The sequence below is a fragment of the Filicampus tigris genome, chromosome 8, assembly GCF_054856515.1.
Source record: "Filicampus tigris isolate MCC_2025a chromosome 8, RoL_Ftig_1.0, whole genome shotgun sequence".
NCBI lineage: Eukaryota > Metazoa > Chordata > Actinopteri > Syngnathiformes > Syngnathidae > Filicampus > Filicampus tigris.
In genome coordinates, this window is record NC_141224.1 from 763662 (window position 1) to 788984 (window position 25323).

Sequence of the window (25323 nt, forward strand, 5' to 3'; positions counted from 1 at the left end):
CGGTGTTGAAACTTTGTAGTACCCGACATGTAGAAGCCATGCATTTTAGAGCAAACGTTGTCCTCCCACGCTGCTCTCTCATACCTTGATCCAGATCTGCGCCGATACATGTTGGTCCTATCAAACTCTTGAGAAAAGAAGCTAGGTGCTTGCTTCAAATTGTTTATTGCCACTCCCAGTTTACTCAGACCAGTAACTTTGCTTTACAAAAGTCTGCTAGTTCAAAGATAACACACAATGCAAAACGCCATAGACGTGCTAACAAAATGAGCATTATGTTGCGGTCATTGACCCTTCAAACATTTGATTTCGCCGCAAGCGTACGGCAGCAGGCGTTCTTGATCCTCTGCGAAAAACAAAATCAAATCTTAGTATGTCTGAGTAGTCTAGCACCCCCTGGTGGCCAAGGCCCATGGCGTTGCCTTTCGCGAGGCCCCAACTGCATGTTTTCATTCATAATAGTCTATGAATTATATGTATGTTTTTTTGGGGGGTGGGGGGGGGGGGGCTGGAACAGATGAATGGCATTTTCATTCCTTCATTTCATTGGGGAAACAATTTGAGACAAATGTTTGGGAGTGGCAAGGCACCACTACTTTTGACATAAATATGAATAAATGTGAGTATGTTTGGTTTGGTTTGTTTTTTTTCTGACTTTTGCTTGGCAGAGTGTCTTGAGTTCTCTTGACAAAAGTCTTTCAACGTTTTTTTTTCTCTCTCTAACCGCAAGTCGTATGAGGCGATGATTAATGAGAAGTGATTAGAATAACAAGGGTTAAACGGAACATTCTTACTATGTTTGCAAAGGCATATGGGATGGAATAGTTCAGTTCTAGCTAACGACGTCAGATTTAGAGGCCCAAGTAATTGTTGTTGTCTTCGTCGCTGCTGCGGTCGTGCCACCGGCACGTGAGCTGGGGCCGCAGGTGCACTTGAGCGTGGCCGGTGTGCGCCGCCGCCGCCGCCGCCGCCGCCGCCGCCGCCGCCCCTCCTTGGTCGCCGCCCTTGCTGCTTGCCCCGAAGCACACCTTGTGTTGGGATATAGTGCGTGGCTACTCACGATATGTGTCAGTTACAAAACGGACGGTTAAAAAGTGCACAAAAATGGACTTGAGGTGATGTTCGAGTGTGTACCTGTTGCAGCAGCTTGTCTTCGGCAAACGTGCGCACGGAGTAGTTTCTTTGCCTACTCAAAGGCAAACAACAGGATGTGTTTTTCTTCATTTGCATAATGAAACCTTAATTAGATTCACCCCTCACCTGTGTTTGGTGTCAAGGAAAAAGTTGCCTTTGGGCGATCCTTCCTGAACCATGTCGCTCACTGATGGACACTGGACACACGCGCGCATCGATCAAACATTCCTTCATCCTCATTTTCGATGACAATTCTTCAATTCTTTTGTTCTACACTTCAAAATGTTTTGCAGAACAGGTACTTTTGGTGCAAGCATAACACTTTTCTTTTCCTTTGGCTTTTTGCTTCTGATGCCGCCACAAAAAGACAGCAGTCATGGCAAACGTTTGAGGGGAGTCATCCGACAGGAAAATGGGACTTTTGCATTTAAAAAAAAATATCTTTTCAGATTTTTTTTTTTTTTTTTGGATATACGGAAAGCTATTTTGGAGTGATTTTCTATATACTTCAAAATATTGTAAACGCATTTAAATGGAAAAAACACATGTACGATTTTTGCAAGTATCGTATATGGACTGGTGCATACTTGCGTATCAGCGCCTGTGGATTTGCATCATTTTTTTTCTCACGCTCCTCCCAATGTATTTAATGGGCATCAATGACACCTGGTCCCTGTCCCCATGAAAGACCTTTTATTTCAAATTCTGCCGGGTTTTTTTTTTTTGAAGAAGAAGAAGAAATACATCTTGCCACCAAACCTGAAAGTGACAGTTAGCGAGCCGAACTACGCGGTGATGACACGATGCTTTGAACAAAATACGGTCAAAGTTCCAGTTTTGACTCGTGCTGGCGCATACGGCGCTATCGCAACTAAAATAAATGAAAAGGATATCGGCGTTTAGAAGTCGTGGCCCTCTGGACCACAACTTTGATAACTAGCGGCAGTTAACTTCAAAGTGTTCCAAACTTGAGCAAATATTGAAATATTGATCTTTGACAACGACAGCCATCAATGGCAGCGAACGTGTTTTTTGAATATGCAAACCTCTGGAGGGTGAAATGACTCACCTTTCCGGCAAAGGTCAGGTTGCACATGTTGTAACTGAATTGGTTAGCGCTGTGGAAGGATGAAGAAGAAGAACAAAAAAAAAAAAAGGCAAAACACACAGTTAGACAATGTCCGCCGCGCACATGCAGTATGACCTCCTCTAGTGGCGGGTGGACGGCGTCCCACTCGTTATCCGTGCTCAAATCGCCGGCCCGGACGTCGGCCAAGATGTTGCTCAAGGCCTGCACGTTCTGCCGTCTTGGCTGCGCGGATCTCTTCCTCCTGCGTGTGTGGGAAAGCACGTTGAATGCGATCTGAAGCAGGAACTGAGAACAAGTTTGGAAGTTTGGTTTTTTTTTTGGGGGGGGGGGGGGCTGCTCCCTTGCATCAGGCCGTGTATGCGAAAAGAGCAAACTACGGGAGCCGGATGACACGATGGACAATGACAGGCCCCTGGAAGCATTTGGTGGTTTTTTTTGGCGCGTCGGGTGTCTTGCGCCGGGTTCGGGGTGCGGCCGCCTCGGAGGCTTACCGGCGCGGGGGGGGGGGGGGGGGGGTGGGGGTTTCGGTTGCCGGTAAGAGAAACAAACAGATTGCAAGTGTGATGCGGTTCTGAGACTCACGCGCACAACCAGTAGACGAAAACGATGGCCACAATGAAGACCACGCAAATGGCCGGGACGATGAACCTCAAGAAGGAATCTGGGGGGGGGGGGGCACGAGAGACAGAGCAGTGAGTGCAGGGCTAGCGTGAGCCTTTTCCCATGCGGGCCTTTTGAGGCCGATGCATGCCAATTTTGCTATTTGGCAGGAAGAAACACATAGCGGACGGATTGGCCCATTGTGTAAAAGAAGAAGAAAGCAAGCTCATATTTGTACATTCTTTCTTTGCTCGATTTGACTGGACTTACTCGCCGGTTAGCGTGTACTCCAGCGGGCGGTTTTTCCACTCAATGCTTACGTGCTCTTACCGAAGTCACTACTTGGAGGACAACCGACTTGACTTTTACTTGAGCCTTACTCTTGTAAAGTACCAGTCGACTTAGTGGAATACAATTTTGGACGACCCACCTGCATCGAAGGCCGTGGCCAAGTCCCTGACTCGGAGAACGTCTAAACAAGTCAAGGAAGGGAAGGCATTAATACATGACCAAGAATCACAGCGCCACTAACACATGGAACTTAAATGACAAATTACATACATCGGTATGCTGGAATCATTCTTGATACATTTGATACACGCATAGCGAGTAAGCGCACATGTGAAACGTTGCCGACATTTTTCCCAACGAAATAAGTCAAAGGAATTCACAATCCATTTTTAGGAGATTGTATTGCGACTGACGTATTGGAATTCTTTTCAAATATATCCATTTGTGCAACGATTACACGTTCGTACATTGGATTCCATTATTACATGAAATGATTATTTTACACCATTTCAAATTGGATTTCAGACAAAGACAGCTCCATTTAAAATCATTGAACGCTATTTTAGAATACAAGCACAATAATAAGCACATTTTCTTATCTTGTATTCGTTCTTGTCATATTTTGAATCGTGTCGAGTAAAATATTTTGAACGTTGTAAAATATTTTCGAATCATTTCAAATACAATTGAATGCAAATATAAGGCCACTTATCGATGTCGTTTTTCAAAAGTATTTTTCATTTTATTTCATAACGCAAAGGTAACGAGCCTTCTTACAGGGCTTGTCTGTATAAGGGTTTCCATTTTACGGAACGTTGCCGGTCCGCCATTTGTCATTTTTCAAAGCAAACCGAACCCGCTTACAAATGGTAAGCGTCCCTCCGTCAATGAGTCCGTCAGGAGTCCGCCGTCCGTCGCTCGGCCCGTCCGCCCGAACGTCCCGCAAAAAAACGCCAGCAAAAGGGCCGTCCGTCGGCGCCGGTCCGAGAGGTTCATCGCCGACGGACGCGGTTCGCGACGATTACCCTGACGGAGCGAGATCACTTCCGTCGGCGGAATTTGCCACCTCTAGTCGTCTCTTCAATTATACAAAGGCACCTCGAAGTCTGCGTACTCGTGCGTATCGTCGCTGTCCTATGAAAAGCCAATTAGGTCCGGGTTTTTTTTCTTCTTCAATGTCCTTATTTTTACGGGAAAGGTGTTTCACGGCATCGCGTTCACGTGAAATGTGAAAAGCGTTCCTAAATCGGACAAAGGCGTTTTTCCGAGGACAGCGGCGATCGGGCGACTCTGACGTGGACGTGTAACTCACTGTGGACCTGGACCTCCAGCGGGGGCGACCTGGCCGAGCCCACCTCGTTGGCGGCCGTGCAGCCGTAGAAGCCGGCGTCGGCCGGCGCGACCGACTCGATGGTCAAGGTTTGACCGCGCGCCAGGTTTTGGGCCCCCGCGCCGTCGGCCTTCCACCACGTCACCGACTGGACGGGCGGGTGCGAGTGGGCGTGGCACTGCAGCGTCAGCGGCTGGTTTTGGCCCACCATGGGGGACGGGTGAGCTTTGGCCGCCACGTCTTTGGGAGCATCTGACGTTGAAATGGCAATCGTGAATGGCAGCCCCTCAGACATTTGCCTCTGCTCATGTTGTCGCCGCCGCACAATTGTGGAGATTGTGGCGCAAATCGCATTTTTCCTCAAGGTGGCCTCCAGCAATGAATGGGCTCCGCACAAAAAGGCCACGTGGCCTCAATTTGTTGCCGTTTTACTCCACGAGCCGGAGGAATATCTTTTCCACAGGGTTGCTTTAAATAGGACCGAAAAGTCCTTTCCGCACATTTTCTCCAAACCGGCTCCGACTTCAAATTCACGCCAAATGTGACATTTTTCAGAAGGCGCCACACACCGCTCCGGAAGGGGTGAACATTTTGTCGGAATTTTCCCATTTTCCAAACACCGGGCTTTCTCCCTACAGTGCACTTGGCTGGCCGCAAGACTTTCTTTGACAAAGTGTTCAATTAGTCACGTGATGTAGTTATAGTGGCGTTGACCGCCGCACCATTGAGGAACGAGCAACATCTCAAATCAGACATTAAAGGGTTGTTGGCAGCGCCTCAAATTGTGCCTCCTGCTGGAACGGACAGCGCCGCGCCGCGCCGCAATCGAGCAGGTTTTGACAGCACGCAGGGCTTTTTGTTTGTTTGTTTGTTTTGGTGGTTCCAAAAACGCCGGCGGTACAAATGGCCACACTAATCGACAGCCTGGCCGTTTCCAAGCATTGCGCCGTTGTGCCGCGTGGACGCCGCCACGCCTTACATGTGACCTCCAAAGCCTTGACGGCGCTGCTTCTTCCGAAGCCGTTGTCGGCCAGGCAGGTGTAAAGGCCGGCGTCCGCCCAGGTGGCGTTGAAGGTGTGGGCCAGCGTGTTGCCACGGGAAACGGGGGCGGGCCACGCGGGCGAGGTGTCGCCCGACAGCCTGGCCAAGGTGAGGTTGGCGAGCGGCTTGCTTTCCACCGAGCACAGCACGGCCACCGGCTGGCCTTCCGCCACTTTGTCGGCCATGGACAGCAGCGGCTTGGCCGGACCGTCTTGGGACAAAAAGCACATTTTCGTCACAATCAAATAGTTCAACCCGCTCTCTGGACCAACGCAAAGGCATTCTCCTCCACGCATAGTGTTTGGATTCTTTTTTTTTAATCGACAAATATTTGCCCGCTTTCATATGCGCGCTATATCGATTTTTGGAAAACAATTTCTTCAATTTGACATTTTGAAAGGTGACTCGATAACAAGCTGCGCTGACGTATAATTGTATTTGTTACCATACTTTGCATTTTAAGGCAACTACAACTTTTAGAATCGTTGAAAAATGTCGTTTTTAAATGTAATTTCATGAGACCAATGGGCAAATATTAGCCCGCATTTGCCTTGTATTCAAAGGTTACATTGTGACATAATAGTTTCATCTATATTATTGGCAAATGTAACACAAAATTACTGTATTGTTTTTTGTTGTTCATTTCCAATGCCTTCATCGTAATCTAAGACCGCAGCCGAAATGTTTTTCAGTATTTGATTGATGCTCCATGTTGACTCGTGTGTGTTGTCAGCATTGAACTCACACGGGACCTCGACCTCCACCGCAGGTGACCTGGCCAAGCCGATGGCATTGGTGGCCGTGCACGCGTAGCGGCCGGCGTGGGCGCGCGTGAGGGCCGGCACGCTTAAGGTTGCTCTCTCGCTCACGTTTCGGTACACGGCGTCCGCCTTCCACCACGTCACTCGCTGCACGGGCGGGTTGGAGTCGGCCTCGCACTCAAGCGTCAACGTCGCGTTTTCGCCCACGGTCAGGGACGGGCTGGCTTTGACCACCACGTTTCTGGGAGCATCTGCCGAGGAAGTAAAGAGGCTCCTTTTTGTCATAGAAGACTGAAAAATGCAACGCCTCGACCGCAATTCATCTTGGATGAGATGACCCTTGTGCCACGAGGAAGCCTTTTTCTACCGCCTGTTCAAAGTGGTCCCCTCCTGTAAAGGGCCATTTAGTGCCATCCGGTGGCCAATTCATAGAATGCAACCGCAGCGCATGCACTGGGGTGACCGAGCACACTTAAGCAAGCCTACCGCCAATTTCCTCCGCAGAGGTGCGAGTAAAAAGGAATCACAAACGATATTCCCTCAAGTTATTTGTTCCACAAGCTGTAGTCCTGACGCCCAAGAACTACATCCGCTAAGTTTGTCTCCTTCGGTATCTGAAGCAGAAAGAGGGCAGCGAAACATGGCACGTGCCCCGCCGCCCCCCCCCCCATCTAATACAATTTCACCTCTGCTTATTTGAAAAGAATTAGGTTGATGTGCTACAACATGTTTGTTTGCACATTATTGAAATGAATAGTGGCTTTTTCCAAATGAATCAACATTCTACACTGTGCCTCTAATAGATGCACTGACTCTATTACTCAATGATTTTACTGCACGTGCTCATTTCCTCACTGTACTACCAGTTTACAAAAGTTTGAATAAATCCGGAATTTTCAGATTCATCTCGGCTTTGTGAAATAACGGTGACGCGAATCCAACGATTTCTCCGCTCGGACTCACATTCCACGTAAATACGAAGCTGGGCCGGCGGCGAGTGCTTGCCGTCGACGTCCAAGGCGAAGCACTTGTACAATCCCATGTGGTGGGGCTGCACCTCCGACACGCTGTACTCTGGCCTGGACGTCAGATATTGGTCGTCTTTGGACCACTTCAAGAGACTGGCCGTGGCCGTGGCCGTGGCCGTGGCCGTGGCCCTGGCACTCTTCACCTCGCACGACAGCGTCATGGCCTCGCCCTGCCTGTAGGTGGTCCGGGAATGGCGGATGGAAACGGCGGCGGGGTCTGAAAGGACATTTGTCAAACGGCAACCGACGGCCGGATGCGCCTCAACTTGCGTTATTTTGCTATTCGGCTATCCGACTGAAAATGCCGTCAAATAATCCACTCTCGGGACTCAAGTTTTTGGGGCCTGGAAAAGAACAATTCTAAATTGCGAACGACCAACTACCCGTTTTTCTTTTTCTTCTTCAACTTCAATTCAAACTGTGCACTTGGCGGCACTATTTGCCCCTCTAGAAACAGGGAGATTTGAAACAAATCCCTCCCTCGTACATTTTGGTCCATCATGTCCGAAGCACAGGTTAGCAACGGTCGCCATCTTGTTGTAGGCACATTGTCATCAAATACGCGATGCGAATGTGGTCGGAGGAAATGCGAGGCTAGTAAGGCTCAAAGCGGCAATCTTGGTGAAAGCGTTGTCAACTCGAGTGGGCCGGTCTGAGACGTGAAACAAAGAGCGAGGCTGACAATGGGTCCCGCTCTGGCCCCGACGCGTACGCCGGCGCCAGCGCGAATGCCGGCGCCAGCGCGAATGCCGGCGCCAGCGCGAAAGCGAGCGCACGGGCGGACGTCGCGCTCGCGCCGACTGTGTCAAAAACGCACACAAGAGCCTCAAGGGACTCACATGAGACGTCAACCTTGAAACTGGCCCGGTCAGTCGCCAATCCGTTTGCGGCAATGCACGTGTACTTTCCGTTGTGCTGGCTGCTGACGGACTGGACGGTCCAATTGGCCGCGTTGACCAGCAGCGTGTCATCCTTGATCCACCAAACGTTGGGGGCCGGGTTGCCGCTGGCGGTGCAAACCAGCGTCATGTTCTCTCCTTTTCGAACCAAAGTGACGCCCTGAGGGAAGCCCGCGTGATTGATTCGGGTCTCGTCTGAAACGAATGAGGAATTTTTAAAAAACTAAACAACAACATCCAGTCACAGCTTTCCGGATTTGTTTGGCAGCTTGCACTCACCGAAAGAATAGACATCAAATCAAAATCAGAACTATAATGAAAAACACCAGAAAATGACCAAACTATTAAAAACCTTTTCCCAGACTGTTTGTTCTTTCAATCATTTTAGGAAAGCGCTTTTTAGTTCTTCACTTGGTTTTTCAAATGTCTTTAGTTCTTTTGTTTGTTATCATCCTGAAAAACAGCTTCTGGCGCTCAAAAATGTTTGTTAATCTGGGAAAAAAAAGGGGGGGGGGGCATACCAACATTTTCTTTTTGCCTAGCGCTAGCTTTTTTCTATTGTACTTCAAGCGGAAGTCAACCCAAACCTATTTTTTTTCAAGAATATGTTCCATGCTAGCCCACTAGTAGAAAAAGGCCATTCTGATGAATATTGCGTACATGCGGAATATGAGTTAAGCAGCAAAAAGCACCCGTTTTGAGCCATCTCAGGGGGCGGCCATTTTGTCACTTCTGAGGACTGAAAATGACATCGAAGTCGCTCAGGGCTCAGATAACCAATCATGGCTCGGATTCAGAGAACACGTGCACGAGCTGCGATTGCTCACCGGAGCGCTGGGCAACTTCGATGTCATTTTCAGTCCGCACGAGTGAGAAAATGGCCGCCCCCCCCGAGTTGGCTAAAAAGGGGTGCTTTTCGCTGCCTCACTCGTATTCCGCATGTACGCAATATTCATCAGAATGGCCTTTTTCGACTAGTTTCAACTAGTGGGCCTGCTGCGCAGAACATATTCTTGATGAAAAATGTGGCTGGGTTGACTTGGGCTCGAAGTCCTTTTCGGTGCCAATTAGCTCATAGCGTAATTGCATGTGTAACTCACTGTCCCAATTTCATTCACCGCATGCGCAAGTTCCCTACATTTGATATGTAAAGTGACGTATCGCCTCAGATGTATGTCGGTGTTGCCCTCGGTCTGGCAAACGATGTCCTTGCCGTCATCCCGCCGGTCGCCCCAAAGTTTGCCGACGATCGCGCTGCCCGTATCGTCCCTTTGGGTCAACTTGCTCGCCAGATTGCCCTCCAAAAATTCAAGCGAGGAGGGACAGGAGCTGGTCGTGTTGCAGTACACCATCTTGGGTGTATGTTCCCTGAAGGCGGGAAAACTCGGAAAAAAGACGGGGCAAGGATTGTCTGCAAAGAAAGAAAGTGTCGGTTGGGGAATTTACAAATGTTTGTTCTGGACATCAAATTGATGTGAAGGATATACATTTTTCATTTCGTCAAATTGTACGCGCCACTAACATTGCGTGTAATGTACATCAAATGTCAGCATTTAATATGTTCCGAAGTGCTATCGGGTTGCAAGACAACATATTCAAATAGACCCGTTTGTCGATATCGTGGCGAAAAATACACTTCACCCACTCGACAACGCTGGTGTGTTTTCCGGCAAAAGGTGAAATTCTTCTCAGGACGACGGCGCCCGCTTACCTTCCACTTTGACGTGAGTCGAAACTTGTTCCCAAGGCCAGGCCGTACCCTCGATTAGGAACCGATAGGCAAAACTGTAGTTGCCGCTGTCGCTTTTCTTGATGTCGCATAGCAAGACCGTCAGCGGATATTGGTTGCGCCCATGAAAGTACACCCAGTCCACGCTGTATGCGCGGCCCACAAAGTCCGGGTGGACGGGCCAGACATACGTGTTGGAGCTGAGAAGGACCGTGCCGTTAAAGCTGCTCGGCCAAATGCTCTTGGATGACTCTTTGGTCCAAGCCCAGGCGATGGGCGGCGCAAGGAGCTTGCGCCTGATCTTTAGGACCAGTGAAATGCAGGAGCCCTCTTTGGGGGACGCGTCTCGGCTCGACAGACTAAAAGGACGCCGCTCGTACCGCTGAGAGGCTGCGGCACAAAGCGCACAATCAAAGTTAGGAAAAGCAGCACAAAGATGGATTTTAGGGCCGGCGGATGTTGACACCATCACTTGCGTCACTTGACTAATACTCTTGCTCGTCAATACCAACCAATATTGATGATCGTCATCGCAATATCAGTGCCACTAATGCAAATGATCACCGTCACAAATCGCCATCGCGATTCCGAAACCTTCGTGACCGCTACTACTTCGGGTAGCAGCATCGTTACCGATGCTAGTGCGCCGCTAACAACGATACTGATACTAGCTCTGATCGCATCGTCGTTGACACTAATTCTTGTACCGGGACTGCCGCTGATTCGCCGATACTAAGAGAGGCACGTGGGCATTCTGTCAAAATAACAAAATAAGACCATTACATAGACGGGAAAAAATGGCCTTCCGACTATGCTTTGCCACGCTATTTTTGCAAAGTTTCCCGAACTAAATCCACTTTGCTCATCATCTCCTCTGTGGTCGTCGTATCGCTCAAATACCGATGAATCAGTCAAATTCACGGAAGACGCCGTCAAAGGCGACGCTGGTCGAGTGATGAGAGGCAAACTGGGAAGCTATTGATTGAGACTCAACTTGTTCTACCAGATAGGATCCTTATACTTGAGTTCATTTTCAAACAGAAACCGTTGGTAATTGTTTGGTAAATATATCAACTCCGATGGTGCCGAGGGTACTATTTTTGCGCATTAGGTCCGGCGTCTCTCTTCCGGCGGCCTTGCAGTCGGCACGTCGGATTGCTGTGTAGAGGCCTTGACGTGACGGACGGACGGACGGACGGAGCGAGCGAGCGAGCGAGCGACGGTTTCAGCTTGGTTTGGCTCGAAAAAAAATGACAGACTGACGATGACGGATGGCAAACGAGGGAATTTTGTAAAATGCTAATACTGTAGTGACCAAACAATGTACTAACATGAATTGGCGCTAACGCTTAGCCTAATTGCGATCAGTCAGACTAAAAACGACCGTCTTTGGTGAGCGCGCCGATATACCGGGTGATACTGGTGAAAGCGTTACTTGGCTGACTGATATGGATGAAAAAAAAAGCAACCAAAAAAACCATTTAGCGTACAAAGCAAATCCTACCTGTCATGAGATCCAGCAACAGCAAGAAAATCAACGTGTGACACTTCATTCTACCACCGCACCAACACGGCGGACATGAACAATCTGAAAGCAACCTGAAAATGGGACGGAAAAAATAAGCAAAAATAATACCTGACAATGCCAATGGAGTTGGGACATTGTCAATAAAAAGACAATACAATGGTTTGCAAATGGTATCTTCAAGTGAATAAATCAGCGGTCCGTTGAGCGACACTCACTCGCTAAGTGTTTGAGAACTGAGGACGCTAAAAGTTTGGGGGATGCAATTCTCGCCTGGTGTACAACATAAACAACAGCGCGGCCTCTCAGTCGTCACCGACGGAGCTTCGGAATGCGCCGTACGCTTTAAAAGAGGTGAAGAATTGACAACTGTGATTGTTGAGTTCTTTTCGTGGATGGCAATGGTCACCTAACAACTGCATTTAAGATTCCAGCGGAGAGACACATAAACCTAAACGCACACAAAAAAAAAATGGATCGGATGAGCACATACCAGCTTGGCGTGCAATCTTTCTTTGCTGCCGCGCACGTCCGACCTGGCCGCAAAAGCGGGCTCCTGGCTCAGGAAGGGAGCGCTTGCGGCATTTGGATCTGCAAACAAGGCTCTTTCATCCTTTGTACGACAAGTTGACACGTGTCGGGGAAAAGCCTTGTTACATCGCCGTCACAACAACGGCTTGGATGTCCGTGTCCACTCAAACCGGTCGGGACCGGTTGAGGCCGTATCAAGCGTTTCATCTGGCCAGCAAGTTCTAACACTGCCCCGCCATTGTTCTGGTCACTGATAGATATATCTGTATAAAGATCTATGTGTAGATATATATATCTTGAGTCCACCACCAAGGCCGCCAGACGCAGAGGTCGCCGCCCCCGACGCCGCCTTCTTTTGGGTCACCAGGGTGGCGGTCAGTGTGGGCAGCACCATCGGCACAGCGCACCACCTGACGCAGGCGGACGGGCTCACGTCGCTCATGTGCAAGTCCCACGTCCGTTTTAAGCTCGGCGCGCAACGCGTGATGCGGCCCAGCGCCGCCGCCGCACCTTGCGACTCCTTTTTATGACCGGCCGTCGGCCGATCGTCTCCGACTGGTTCTGCTGCAATTCCACATCGGGAACGTAGGTGCGACGTGGCACAATTGACGCGATCGCTCACCTCAAAGTCACTGGGACAATCGTGCAAAGTTGTTTGCGGTAAGGTCAACTATATCGTCGCTCCCCTGTGAAAAAAAACACAAATGTCCAATTTTGGAATTTCACATTCATTTTCCGTTGATGCCATGTCTAACGCACAAACACCTTTCACGTAAAAATAAGTTGTTGTTTTCAAATGGACGCTGGAAAGTGTTTTTCACAAGAGTGTGGCAGGCCTTAAACTGCCGAGTTCAAGTCGAGTCTCACGTCTTTGACTTTTTGCCACGAGTCATCAAACCAGTGACCGGAGCGGACTCGAGTCCACGTCGCAATGACTTGAGCGCCCGTTGCCTGATCTGCGGGAGCTCTTCGGCCAGGTCTGCCGGCGGGGCGGGGAAGTCCGGAGTCTCCGGGGCCGACCAGGTGACGCCACGGGAGCTCAGGAGCCTCGGCGCTGGTTCCCCTCTTCCAATCCAGGTCCCGTTCTTCCCCGGAAACCAAGCGAGTCCGGTAGACCGTCCGGCCCCTTTGCGAATATCTGCCCGCCGTGGGCGCAGGAGAGCAACGAGCTTTGTCACTTCACGACGGACTTGCGCGGGCACGTTCGTTTATTCGGATGAAAAACCTGATCGCTTCTAGTATGTGCAACCGAACTGTCTTTACCAGAAACTTTGGCGCCGTCATTGGTCCAAAAGGACGGACGAATAACAAGCTGGGCCGGAGGGAGGGATGAGCTAATGATGACCCTGCGGTCACAGTCATGTTTTCTCCGCTTTGCTTAGCTAACACTTAATTGATCCCGTAGGATGTGAGCGGCGCGACGCTACGTGCTAGAGGACCAGTGAGTGACGAGGTAAGCGTGGTGAAAAAAACAAGGTCGGTCGCAGGGGAGAGCTGGCGACGAGTCGCTCGCTGGTCAAAGTGCCGTCCTCTCTCGGGAGAAATGTCTGCCGCAAACAAGACAACAGTGAGCGCATCATTAGTTGGTCCCTCGGGCCCGGCTTGTTTTTCACATGTTACGCACAAACAAATAGTATCAGGCACCGCGCCAGCTTTTTTTCTTCTTCCTCCCCTGGGGCTCAGGGAGGCCCGACTGATATGTACGTGGAAATCATCCGTTTTGATCACTAATCCATTTTTATCACTTGACTTTCTTTGGAGGTTCTTGTCTTTTACGGAAAGGATGCTAAAGCCCACATGTCTGCTTGATCGACAAGTACTTTGAGCTCAATTTGGCCAAAGAACATTCAACTTAATACAGGTGAGCGCAGAGCGCTGACAAAATCTTGAACCCAAAGCGCAAGTAAACGGAAGGCACATCCGGCGCGGCCAGCATGTTTTACATGCGGCACGGCCGGGCTCTCCTACGGCGCGTCGAGTTTTGTCCTCCCATTCGCCTCAGTGGAGTCACTTTCGAGAGGACAATATGGAGCCCCAGGCCTCCACGGATGGAATAACTTTTGGATTAAAAAAAAAAAAGAGAAAACTCCAAACGCCTGTCTTAATTCAAATGTCATCTGATAATTTAGCGAGCGCTCAGCTGAACTCTCTGAATGCAGCGCAACAGCTGGAAGGAAGTGCTGTGCATAAAGGATGAAATACCATCACAAATAACAAAGTCGCAAGATCGTTCACGACAACCAGAAAGAACTTTGTGTATATTGACGAAAAGATTATGCAGTGGTGCCTTGAGATATTGAACAGACAAGTTTTCAAGGTATGAGCAGTCTTTTTTTTTTCTTTTTTTTTTACTCCGACCTGCAAGTGTAAACTTGAGATAGGAACGCCGTATGGTGGCAGTGCACTCACCTCACTTCACAGTAAGCGCCACTTTAGCAAATAAGTGACTCATTCTTCCCAAATTTGCTTCAATCAGTTTCATGCCACTCCCAGTTGAAGTCTACTGTCAAACTGAACATAAAACAAAGACAAAACTACACTTTGTGTATTTGAAACAACCACACGATTGAGCTTTTCAGTCTGCTAGCTTAATGCTAACGCTAAATAGCATCTACTGTATTGGACCAGCGCATACTCGCAGTTCAGCACTGCGCGGATTCACCGCGTCACATATTCCCCCCCCCATATTTTGGACATTTATAGTAACAGCAAGTCACAAGCGCTCACAAACGCAACCGCGCATTACGCACGCACAAACACATTGAAGTCGTCATGGTTTGGAGGGACTAATGTGTCGTCATGTCTCACGGGGAAAGTTGGTCTCGGGTCTAAGGTTAGTAAGTATTTTTTTCCCTTCAGTTTCCCCAGTTCAGTGATTGAGGTCAGCAAACAAATGTCCAATATCAGACAAAGTCCACATAAAGTGTCATTTTTACGTGGTGATTTTATTTGATTGATTAAGGGGGCGGGCGGGGACTATTCCAAGCTACCTGACCTTGTGTAGTAAAAGTACTTGCCCCCCTTGTTAAACGAGGACTTTCTTGTGGCTAATGACATTTTTCAAGGATGGCTGTTGCTGAATTCAAGTCATTGTGGAAGGAAGAGTGGGCCAAAATATCTCCACGGGGATATGAAAGACACTCGTAGAAAACACTTGATTGTGGTCGTTGCTGCTGACAAACCGCTTGTGAGTCAAAAGTGCATTTTTCTTAGCAGTCTTTGACTGCTATTGAACTTTGTTCTGACGATGAGAAACATTTCAATGCGGCAAAAAAAAAAAAGAATAGGAAATGAGGCTGGGGACGGGTGGGGCCGGGGGTGGACAAGAAGAAGCTCAAAGTGTCACTCCGCCTTGGGAGACTTTTGGGGCCACAGAAGGACGGAGCAGAACGCCCCCTCGACACGACGACCAATGGCACCGACGGGCGCCAACTTCTTAGTGGCGTCTCGGCAGCCGCCGCTGACGAGCACTTCCAAGGAGGCGCGCTGGCACGCAGGCACGCTGGCACGCAGGCACGCAGGCTCGCAGGCTCTCAGGCACGCAGGCTCGCAGGCTCGCAGGCTCTCAGGCACGCAGGCTCTCAGGCACGCAGGCTCGCTCGCTCGCTCGCTCGCTCGCCCGCCCTCGCTCCCTCGCTCGCCCGCCCTCGCCGCCATGGAACACAACGGAACGCCGGCGCTAAGCCTCGGCGGCTTCGTCGACGTGGACAAGTACCGCTATGTTTACTTTCTGTCCTTTCTGGCCCTGTACGTTCTGATCGCGTGCTCCAACGGCACCATCGTTTGCCTCGTCTGCATTCGCAGGAACCTCCACCAGCCCATGTACGTTTTCATCGCGGCTTTGTCCCTCAACTCGCTTTTTTTCAGCACGGCCATCTACCCCAAGCTCTTGGCGGACGTCTTGTCTCAGCGGCAGAGCATCGCTTACTCGGCTTGTTTGGTGCAGGTTTTCTTCTTCTACGCTTTGGGCGGTTCCGACATCTGTTTGCTGTTGGCCATGTCTTACGACAGATACGTGTCCATCTGCAGGCCGCTTCGATACGCGTCGGTCATGGGCCCGAGCAGCGTCGGCGTTTTCTTGGCTTCGGCCTGGTCGCTGCCCGCCTTCCTCATGTCGGTGACGGTGCTCGTTCAGTCCAAAGTAAAAATCTGCAGCTTGACTTTGGGGGGATTTTTTTGCAACGCTACGATGATAAAGATTCACTGCGTGTTACCGGAGATTCTCACCGCCTGGTCTTTAATGAGTCTTCTCATCGTGGCCGTCGTCCCCCTGCTCTTCATTCTCTTCACGTACGTTCAGATTTTCGCCGTCGCTTATCACAGCAACGCCGAAGTGCGGAAAAAAGCCGTCGACACGTGTCTGCCCCACCTGGCGGTTTTGTTGGCCACCTTCTGTTTGATGGCCTTTGATGTCGTCCTAGGACTCCTGGAGTCGGTGCTTCCCAAACGCGTGCGATTCCTTCTGACCATACAAACGCTGGTGTACAATCCTCTGCTCAATCCGCTCATATACGGCTTGAAGATGAAAGAAATCCGGAAGCACATCAAGAGCTTGTTGATGTGTTGCAATCATGCGGAAAGCCTCAAAAATCCGGTGGAATGAAGCGGCGCACGCGCGCGCGGGCGCGCGAGCTCCTCGCTTTCCGACTGTGTGCGCTTGTCGGCGTAGAATTACTATTACGTGTGTGTGAGTGGAGGCGGATGCGCGAGCCTGCGCGCGCACGTGTTGATGTCTGTGTTTGTGAGCCTGTGTGTGTCTTTGTGATCATGTGCGTTGCGTGGACGTTTTTACGCAGACGAGGGCAAACATTTGAATAGATATCCTGTACTCTTTTGTTTGGTGTATGACTGTATTTTAAAAATGGCATCATCCCCAAAATGACTCCCCCCCCCCCCCCCAAAAGCTCCGAGGTATTGTTTCATCTTGGATTTTCATGCACGAAATGTCCATAAATGTGATTGTACATCATTGGGAGTGGTTGTCAAGCGTTGTCACCCTTTTCCTATTATCACTAACTCACGAACCCACTTTGACACCCGTGTGAGTCAAGAACAATAAAGAGGGGGGAAAAATGCCTTTGAAAATATGGATATCATATGTTAAACATACACACTAACACCGTAGTAAAGTCACAATGTCAGTAAGTAGAGTATTTGTATGGGGGCAAGAAACCTACTTCAAGTCCTATGTCGGGAGTGATGAATCCGCAAGCCGCTTTGGGGTCCCGCCGACCTACCAACTGAGAATCACTGATGTCATTTCTTTATCAAATAGATGAGCGAGTGCAAGTGGAGGGCCTTCGGGCCTTCGGGCTTTCGGGCCTTCATGCCTTCTTGCCTTCTTACCGTCGCACCGCAGCCGTCGACTCCGTAGCAGCATTTCTGTGGACGACTTGCTCCATTTCAAGTGTGCGCGCAGCTCGCGGCGCCTTGCCATCCCATAAAGCCCAATCTGTCCAAGCACACGCAAGCGCCGGTGTGGTCATGTCAGCGGGGAAGAATACGAGCATGCGCATTCTTACCGTATGAATTGCTCCTTCCGTAAATGGGCAGCACCGCCTCATGCTGGACGCACAGCGGACCCTCCGTTGGCTACATCTGCACAATTAAGCTATTCAGAGGCGTTATCTGACCCAACCAAACGAAACTTTCTGTCTTTGTTATGTTAAACAACGATTATTCTTTTCAAATCAAGTGAAATGATTGGCATTTTTTGAAGACAGTAATGCCCAACCGTTTTCTTTGACGCCACTGTTTCCAAGCATCGTGATGTCGAAAAAAGCTACAAAATATTTTACCCACGAATACTGATAGGAAGAACAAATTGTAAAATGTGAAATATTGGATTGCAATTTGATATACCGTAATGATTCATCCTTTTATTGCGATGTAGTTGTTCCCCATACATCTGTAACGGTATCCATAAAACGGTATTTTCATTGAAAAAGTTGATTTTATTTCTCATTCGTGTACACGCAGCACCCTGCATTGGCAGAAAAAAAAACAAATAGCGCAATTTTCGCAAAGCCGAAAGGAAAAGAATCAAATCCGAGGCGCGTATGTTTCCAAGGTTCTACAGTTGGTTTCCGTCATTGGTCTTGACATTTTTGAAAGTGCAATCGGAAAATGCCTTTCACGGCAACAGTCGAGAAGCGGCGACTTCAATTGCCTCGGGCAGGGCGGAGCCTTGTCCGCGGCCCGCGAGCCGCACTGGCCGGATGCCGCTTCAACGAGTCGGGCGGGCGGGCGGGAGCTCGCTTGCACGGGTGTCCCGTGCCAGCGCTTCTCGGGTGGAAAGTTGTGCGAGAGTCGATTTGGGGGAGTTCCGCTTCCAGCGCGGCGCGCTTGTGTTTGATGTCATCGTATGTCTCTTTCATGACCTCGCAACGCACGCTGGTTGAGGGCCACGACAAGCTGAAAGTGTTACTTTGGAGGCCACAGAAAGAAGGGGCAGAACGCCACCTGCGCCAGCTGTCAATAAAAGCATCTTGAAGTTCCTGTGGCCTGCGTTCCTGTTTCTTTTGCAGCTTCTGCACTGCAGTCGAATGAAAGCGGCGGGCGGGCGGGCGAGCGAGCGAGCGCTCATGACAGCAGAGCATCCTTGACGCTTGAATACAAGGCCTCGGCTGGCTCCTCCTTGTCTGCCCCGTGAGCGTTGTTGCGCCGCGTCCCGTCCGCCACTGGAATTCCCTCCTCTTCTTTATCCTCACCAAGCTCTCGCGATTGCTCGACGCTGTCGGCGGCATCGCCCTTTGTTCTGATCTCAGCGTACTCGGTGGCCCGGTGATTGGTCATCGCCTCCCTAGTGTTGGTTCTCCTCAACGCGGAGAAGTTGATGCTGGCGTACTCCACGTCCACGTCGGTCGTCTCCTCCTCGACATCTTCGGGGCCGTGTTCCTGACGAGAGAGAACGTCAACTTCAAAAGGAGCACTGCTTAGCAGCTAGCTACTTGGCTGCTGACTGGCCGTCTGGCTGTCCTCGAAAGAGGAGCGCTTTTAAGTATTTTGAAGTATATATATATATATATATATATATATATATATATATATATATATATATATATATATATATACACACATATGTATATACACACACACACACATATATATATATATATATATATATATATATATATTTTTTTTTTTTCCCATTAGCTGCTAAATCAATACTTGCGGCTCCTCTTGCGGGGCAAACAACTCCCGATTCAGACCACTGGGACTTTTCTTTGCTTTCCTGCAAGTAAACATGGACACACATATTAAGATGCCATGTCAACAAAAGTGGTAAAAGAAGAAAAGAAGATGATGGCGTACCTGCGGCAGGTCCTGGACAGCCAGCACGAGATGGCCGTCAGAAGCGCGCCGCTCAAAAATGCGATGAAGACATCTGGACGAAGCGCGGTTCGGATATTTTTCATACCTTGCTCTGATTCAAAGTCACAGCCAAGGTGTTGACCGTGTTGGTCAGGACAAAGACACAGTCAGAAGGGAAAAAGATTCAATTAGCTACACGCTAAATGCTAACAGGATCATGAAATTAAAATGTCATTAATAGTATAAGCAAATATTGCAAAAGGAATACATCTGATGAAAAGAAGTAGACCGCTTTGAGATACCAACATTGTACAAGTTGTAACCTTCCGAGAAAAACGTTTGTATTTGTCATTTGAATTGCTACAACAAAGAGTCGCGATATTAGGAAAAAGAAGTCAGAACATAACAAGTCCCAATTTAAGCTTGTAAGTACAAGTCCGATGTTCAGGAATCAAACTTTTGGGAGAATAAGTTGCAATTTTCCGGCAACAACTGGTATTCCTCAAATTCGTATAGAGTACTTTTGTGAAAACAAGTCACATACAGCCGTTGTTCACAGTAAGACAGAAATGACCATTGAGTTTCAAGTTTCTTTTGTTACGTCCTATTTTTGTCAAGAGAAAACTCTCTTACCTGCGCTGGCGGTTTGGGCCGTGGCAAAAACAGGAAGACGATCGTCGTCATTGTCGTAACAAAAGAAACTTGAAACTCGCTTAAGGCATAAGAGGACGAGACGAACGTTGCTGGGTTAGAAATGGGAATCCTTCGTACCTTCCCGCTCCAATGTTGTTTGCACAGGAAGCCACTTCCTGTCCTGGCCGTCTTGATGCACGCTGGCACACTGGACGGAAGAGATGTCGAGCGTGTGGACAATTAGCGCGACGCTGCCGCTGACGCTGCCGCCGACGCTGCCGCCGACGCTGCCGCCGACGCTGCCGCCGACGCTGCCGCCGACGCTGCCGCCGACGCTGCCGCCGACGCCGACGCCGACGCCGACGCCGACGCCGACGCCGCCGCCGACGCCGCCGCCGACGCCGCCGCCGACGCCGCCGCCGCCAGACCCGGCCGTGACGGCGCCGCGGGCCGTCCCGTTGGCCAGCAACGGCCACGTGACGGCGGGTGGCGGGACCCCGCCGCTGACACACACGCAGGTCAGCACCGACCTCTGCAGCCAACAGCCGGACCCCTCGAGGATTCCCGCAAACCCTGCGCGAGTCCTGCACAATTAGCATGAAACTACGGCGGCAGACGAAAAACAACAACAACACAAGTTTGGTCTTTGAAGAGCACCAGAACGTTGCGCTCGGCGAGCTAGCGCGCGTCGGGGTGGCTTCGCCGTACTCACACGTCACCATCACGTCCACGTGCGCCGTATGGTGGCTGGCCGCGCACTCGTAGCGTCCCGAGTGGGCCGCCGTCACGTTCGGGACCACGAGCGAGGCGCTAGCCGCCGTTGAGTTCAGCTGCGATCGGCGTCGCACGCTTGTCTCGTTGGCACGGGGAAGCTTCCACGTGACGCGAGAAGGCGGGAAACTGCCGCCTTTGCACAAAAGAGTCAAGGTGTCGCCCTCCTTCAGCGTCGTCCGCCCCGAGATGGACGGAGGCTTGGCATCTGCCGGCGAAACAGTTCGGCGGAATTTCGGGAGAATGAGTCAGGATTTGATCACGTGACGCGATCTCACAAGCACAAACTGTGACGAAAGGGTCAAAAGTAGAAATGTCACGGGAATGCGGCGTAACTATTCCAAGAATAAATGTGAATTTGACACGGACAAGTAACGATTTTACGAGAAAAGGTCGTCGTTTTAGGAGAATACGTCAAAAGTTAGAAAATATTGAGAAAATCACGTGCCGATCGATTGGCGCAATCTTTGCTTCAAGGTGACACACGCGTCAACTCGATGATATTTCATTCCGTCAATTGGATTCATTTGTCGGGTCGGGACAAGCCGAGACAGAGGTCCCGCAACGCAAAGTTGTCCGCGGATGCTACTCACAGGTAACGTTCAGCGTCAGCATCTTCTCCGTGGTGACGTTGACTCTCCAGTAGGAAACTTTGCAAATGAGGCGGCGGCCGTGGTGCTCGGCAGTGGCGTTGAAGGTCAAAGTCGACTTGTATCTCAGAGCGGACGGCGTCAACCTCTCCCTCTGGAAAGTCGTCAGGTTAGCGACGGCGGCGGCGTCGTCGTCGTCCCCGCTCCGCCCCCACGCCCAGCTGATGGCCGGGGCGTAGCCAGAGCAGCGGCCCGGGGCCTCGCAGGTGAGCGTCGCCGCTTGACCGGCGCTCGCCGTGGGCAAGCGCACGGCGGGCTTCTGCCTGAGAGCTGACAAGACAAGGCCGCATTTAACACCTTGAGCGCCACTGGCGTGGGCGGGCTTCGACCGGGAGCGCCAGCCACAGAAATTGTACTCAACTATGTATACCGGGGTATATTTTGTATGGGAATGGGCGGGGAAAAGTCTCGGCCGGCCTAGGGCCAGCAGTATCGGGTCTCCTTTGGACCAGATCGCCATGCACCCAAACAACGCAGATGGCGGACCTTTGGGAATTATACAGAGCGTTACAAGCGGCAAAAGTGTCCGTCACGTTGACTCTACTACAACGAGTGTCACAAACTACAGAAAAGATGTTGCGGATGATTTGAATTTAGAAGCCATGGCGTCATTTATGTGCACGCAAACAGGCACGCCCGTGCATGTTTGCGTGCACACACACACACACACTTCTCAATACTACCAATAGAGTGCAAACGGTTTGTGAAGTTTACTGAACGCTAAATTGTCACACTGGCGATTCTCCGTCAATACATTATTCAAAACGAGTAAGGCGCTTTACGCTTGATGCGACGTTCCGGTGTAGCCGGCCGGGCGACTTACATGTTACGGTGACCAAGACTCGCTTCTTGAAAGTAAATCCCTCCGTCCTGTTAAACATCAGGCCGTTGACTCGCAGCTGATAGGCCCCGGAGTCGGAAGGCGCGAGGTCGTTGACCACGATGCCGCAGTCCCCGCGACTCACGTCGCCTTCCAGCAAGCGAACCCGGCCCCGGAAACCGTCCGGCACTTTGCCGCTGTTCTTGGAGTGGAAGATGATCTCCGAGTCGCCGCATCTGCTTCTGCTTTGCGAGCACTTGTACCACACGAGGCTCTGCGGCGTGAAGTGCGCGGCGGAGAAGGAGCACGGGATGACGGCGCAGAGCCCCGCCTCGGACACGACGGCGCCGTTGCTGAGGCTGACGCAGAAGCCCGCCGCGCAGAAACCCTCGCCGCGTGATGCGCCTGCTTCCGAATGACACCGCAAAATGCAGTTCAAAGACAAAACACAAATCGCCCGCCGTACAAAACACAAATCACCATACACCGACCGATGTGCAACTTTTGAGACCGACGCCAACGTGTACATTCCGAATTGACCTGAATATCGGTTGAAAAGTAGTTGCGAGGAGATGCATTCTGATGCCATTTGCGTTTGACGCAACATCTGGACTTCATCGGAACTGGTCTTTGCGTGGACATTATAAACAAAAAGAGCTTTTGAATATCTGTCCGCTGCCGTACGTGATTTGGGTCTAACTGACTTCAGTCACTTTAGACATCTCGCACGTCACCTACGTCTATAGGCAAGGATGGCCTTTGAAGTGCCGTCTACCGTAGTGACTTATGGGCGGGCAACTTTGACGTCAAGACTCGGGCACATGGTGCCGAAGAAACCTGCTTCTGAGACAGCTGCCTACTCTTGAATTTGCGCAGTCGTCAAAGCGTGACATGCCATATGCCGCCACCTGCTGGTCAGCCATCGCAAGTGCACATCAGACGCTGCGCTGCAGCGAAATTCGACTTTTTGCCACAACAAGCGAACGTCCACTCGAGTGACTCGATTGTTTTCATACCTGTGTAGACGCACACGTAGAAGAGCAAAGCGGCCCAGGCGACAAAAAACATCCTAAAGGCAGACCGCCAATGCAGCCAACATGAAGTTCTGCTATTCATGGGAAAGGTGTCTCACACACACACACACACGCACGCACACACACACACACACACACACACACACACACTCGCACCCCCCCCACACACACACACACGCATGCAAATGCATTTTTAACTTTAAGAGCACGCTTTTAATATTAGTCAGATTTCGTTTTGAATACATTTCATTTGACGAGACACACGACAAAATACATTTACAATACCAAATGCAATATAAAAGCCCTGCTATTTTAGACAAACATTCTTAGTGATTGTTAATAAACATTACTAACTAGTGAGTATACGATTGATTGTGTAGAACTGTTGTGAACTTTATTCTTGTCACCTTTTCACAACTTTTTGGGGGGAATTTTAAATCGATGAGATGAGAATAAGATTGGAAATCCTCATCCAGTTACAACTCTTTGCTCATCCTTTCACTTTGGTGAGAACATTTCAAATGCAATCATAATATTGCGCAGGAGAAAGCTTCAACACATATGCACGATTGAGAAATTAGGCTCACGGGAATCAAAAGAAGTGAAACTGTCGCAAACGAACTTGTGTCATTGCTGCCACGCATGTTGCGGAGAAAATGTCACACAGTCTACAAGCATGTTGCTGCTCTTCGGAAGGAATTTAATCAATCCTAAAGATAGCTTTAAAATGGTGTTGAACGTACCTCTCAGCGTGTGCGTGTCCAGCGGTCGTCTTCTTCAAGCGATTCTTCCCTTGCCATCTTTTTCTTCCCTCGTTGTGCAATCGCCAAACTTTTCAGGAAGTGTCACACAACACTAATCACAAGGTTTTTTTCTTGCTGCAACTTTGGACTTCTTTTGGATTGCACTTAAAATGGCTCTCTTATTGTCATTCAAAAATAAATACAGCAGTAAACAGTTTTTATCACCCTGTATTTTTTCCACCAATGGCGAAAATAGTTTTTTTTTTCTTTCTTTCTTTTAAACATTTCTACAGTTTGATTTGAACAGCGGGCGGCACGGCGCTCGACTGGTTAGCACGTCCGCCTCACAGTTCAGAGGTCGCGGGTTCGATCCCGGCCCCGGCCTCCCTGTGTGGAGTTTGCATGTTCTCCCAGTGCCTGCCCGCGTGGCTTTTCTCCGGGTAACTCCGGTTTCCTCCCACATTCCAAAAAACATGCATGGTAAGTCGATTGGACTCTCTAAATGGCCCCTAGGTGTGATTGTGAGTGCGGATGTTTGTCTCCGTGTACCCTGCGATTGGCTGGCAAGCAATTCGGGGTGTCCCCCGCCCACCGCCGGCCCGAAGACAGCTGGGATAGGCTCCGGCATGCCCGCGACCCTCGTGAGGAGAAGCGCTATAGATAATGGATGGATTTGAAAAGCTTGCATTTTCATTGGCGATCACTTCTGCATTTCTTTTTTTAAACAATTCGTCTCGACCATATGCGGAACTGTTCCTTTTTTTATTAATAGCAACATGTTGGAAGTCAAAAAAGGTGATACAATTAAAGTGAGGTTCACAAGGCCCTGGCAAAAGAAGATTAACAGAGTGTGAGAAAAAAAACCACATACAGTACATACACACTACTCTCTCACACACGCGCGCGCACGCGCACCCACCCCCGCACGCGCGCACCCCCCCCCCTCCCCCCCACACACACGCACGCATACCCACACCCACGACAGGGCCTGTGAACGGCGTCATCACCGAATGAGCTCCCGGGGTAGCCGCCATATTGGGAGCGCACTGGAGGCGACGCGACTACTGTCCTTCCACGCAAAACAAACAAGAAACTCGCTGTGTTTCTCGCTTGATGATTTAGACGGCTGAAATATCTAAACAGGGTGAACCGTTGCTGTGCTCGCCACGGTGTTCATTGACTGTGTATTTCAACTGAAAAGAAGAATACACAGATATTTCCAGTAATCATAAACATCCATTCTCCTGCATATAAAACTACTCATGACCTTTTCACAGTCTATTAGCGCCATCTTTTGATGGAAAGTTAATACTGCAGCCAAGCAAAGTCAGTTGGCTCCAGGTACAGAGAACGGATGGGTTGCCACACATTGAAGGTATGTTTGGCACAGTTGCGCACC

General features: G+C 50.0%; 2 protein-coding genes across 10 annotated transcripts; both read right to left on the reverse strand.

Moving 5' to 3' along the window:
• Window positions 1–149: 149 nt before the first annotated feature.
• Window positions 150–12086, reverse strand: LOC147142865 (B-cell receptor CD22-like). The gene is made up of 16 exons (XM_086037312.1): window positions 11922–12086; window positions 11647–11771; window positions 11408–11502; window positions 9886–10293; window positions 9313–9585; window positions 8115–8369; window positions 7211–7492; window positions 6232–6498; window positions 5425–5697; window positions 4428–4697; window positions 3255–3296; window positions 2807–2885; window positions 2204–2465; window positions 1261–1331; window positions 1135–1186; window positions 150–1052 (listed from the first exon to the last, which is right to left on the reverse strand). The coding sequence occupies exons 3-16, from the start codon at window positions 11454–11456 to the stop codon at window positions 852–854; spliced, it is 2784 nt and encodes a 927-aa protein (XP_085893438.1). The 5' UTR covers window positions 11457–11502; window positions 11647–11771; window positions 11922–12086; the 3' UTR covers window positions 150–851.
• Window positions 12086–23987, reverse strand: LOC147142866 (sialic acid-binding Ig-like lectin 5). 9 transcript variants are annotated; one of them, XM_086037329.1, is made up of 10 exons: window positions 23164–23903; window positions 22151–22555; window positions 21271–21597; window positions 20619–20885; window positions 20045–20479; window positions 19274–19385; window positions 19130–19193; window positions 18641–18856; window positions 16349–16510; window positions 12086–16063 (listed from the first exon to the last, which is right to left on the reverse strand). In XM_086037329.1, the coding sequence occupies exons 1-10, from the start codon at window positions 23261–23263 to the stop codon at window positions 15962–15964; spliced, it is 2190 nt and encodes a 729-aa protein (XP_085893455.1). In that variant the 5' UTR covers window positions 23264–23903; the 3' UTR covers window positions 12086–15961. The 9 variants fall into 9 exon arrangements, with proteins under 9 accessions (XP_085893455.1, XP_085893452.1, XP_085893450.1 ...); XM_086037326.1 differs by lacking the exons at window positions 12086–16063; window positions 16349–16510 and adding an exon at window positions 23925–23987 and having other exon boundaries at window positions 17893–18856; window positions 19134–19193; window positions 20045–20885; window positions 22151–22552; window positions 23164–23252; XM_086037324.1 differs by lacking the exons at window positions 12086–16063; window positions 16349–16510 and adding an exon at window positions 23925–23987 and having other exon boundaries at window positions 17893–18856; window positions 19134–19193; window positions 20045–20885; window positions 23164–23252.
• Between the last annotated feature and the right edge of the window lie 1336 nt (window positions 23988–25323).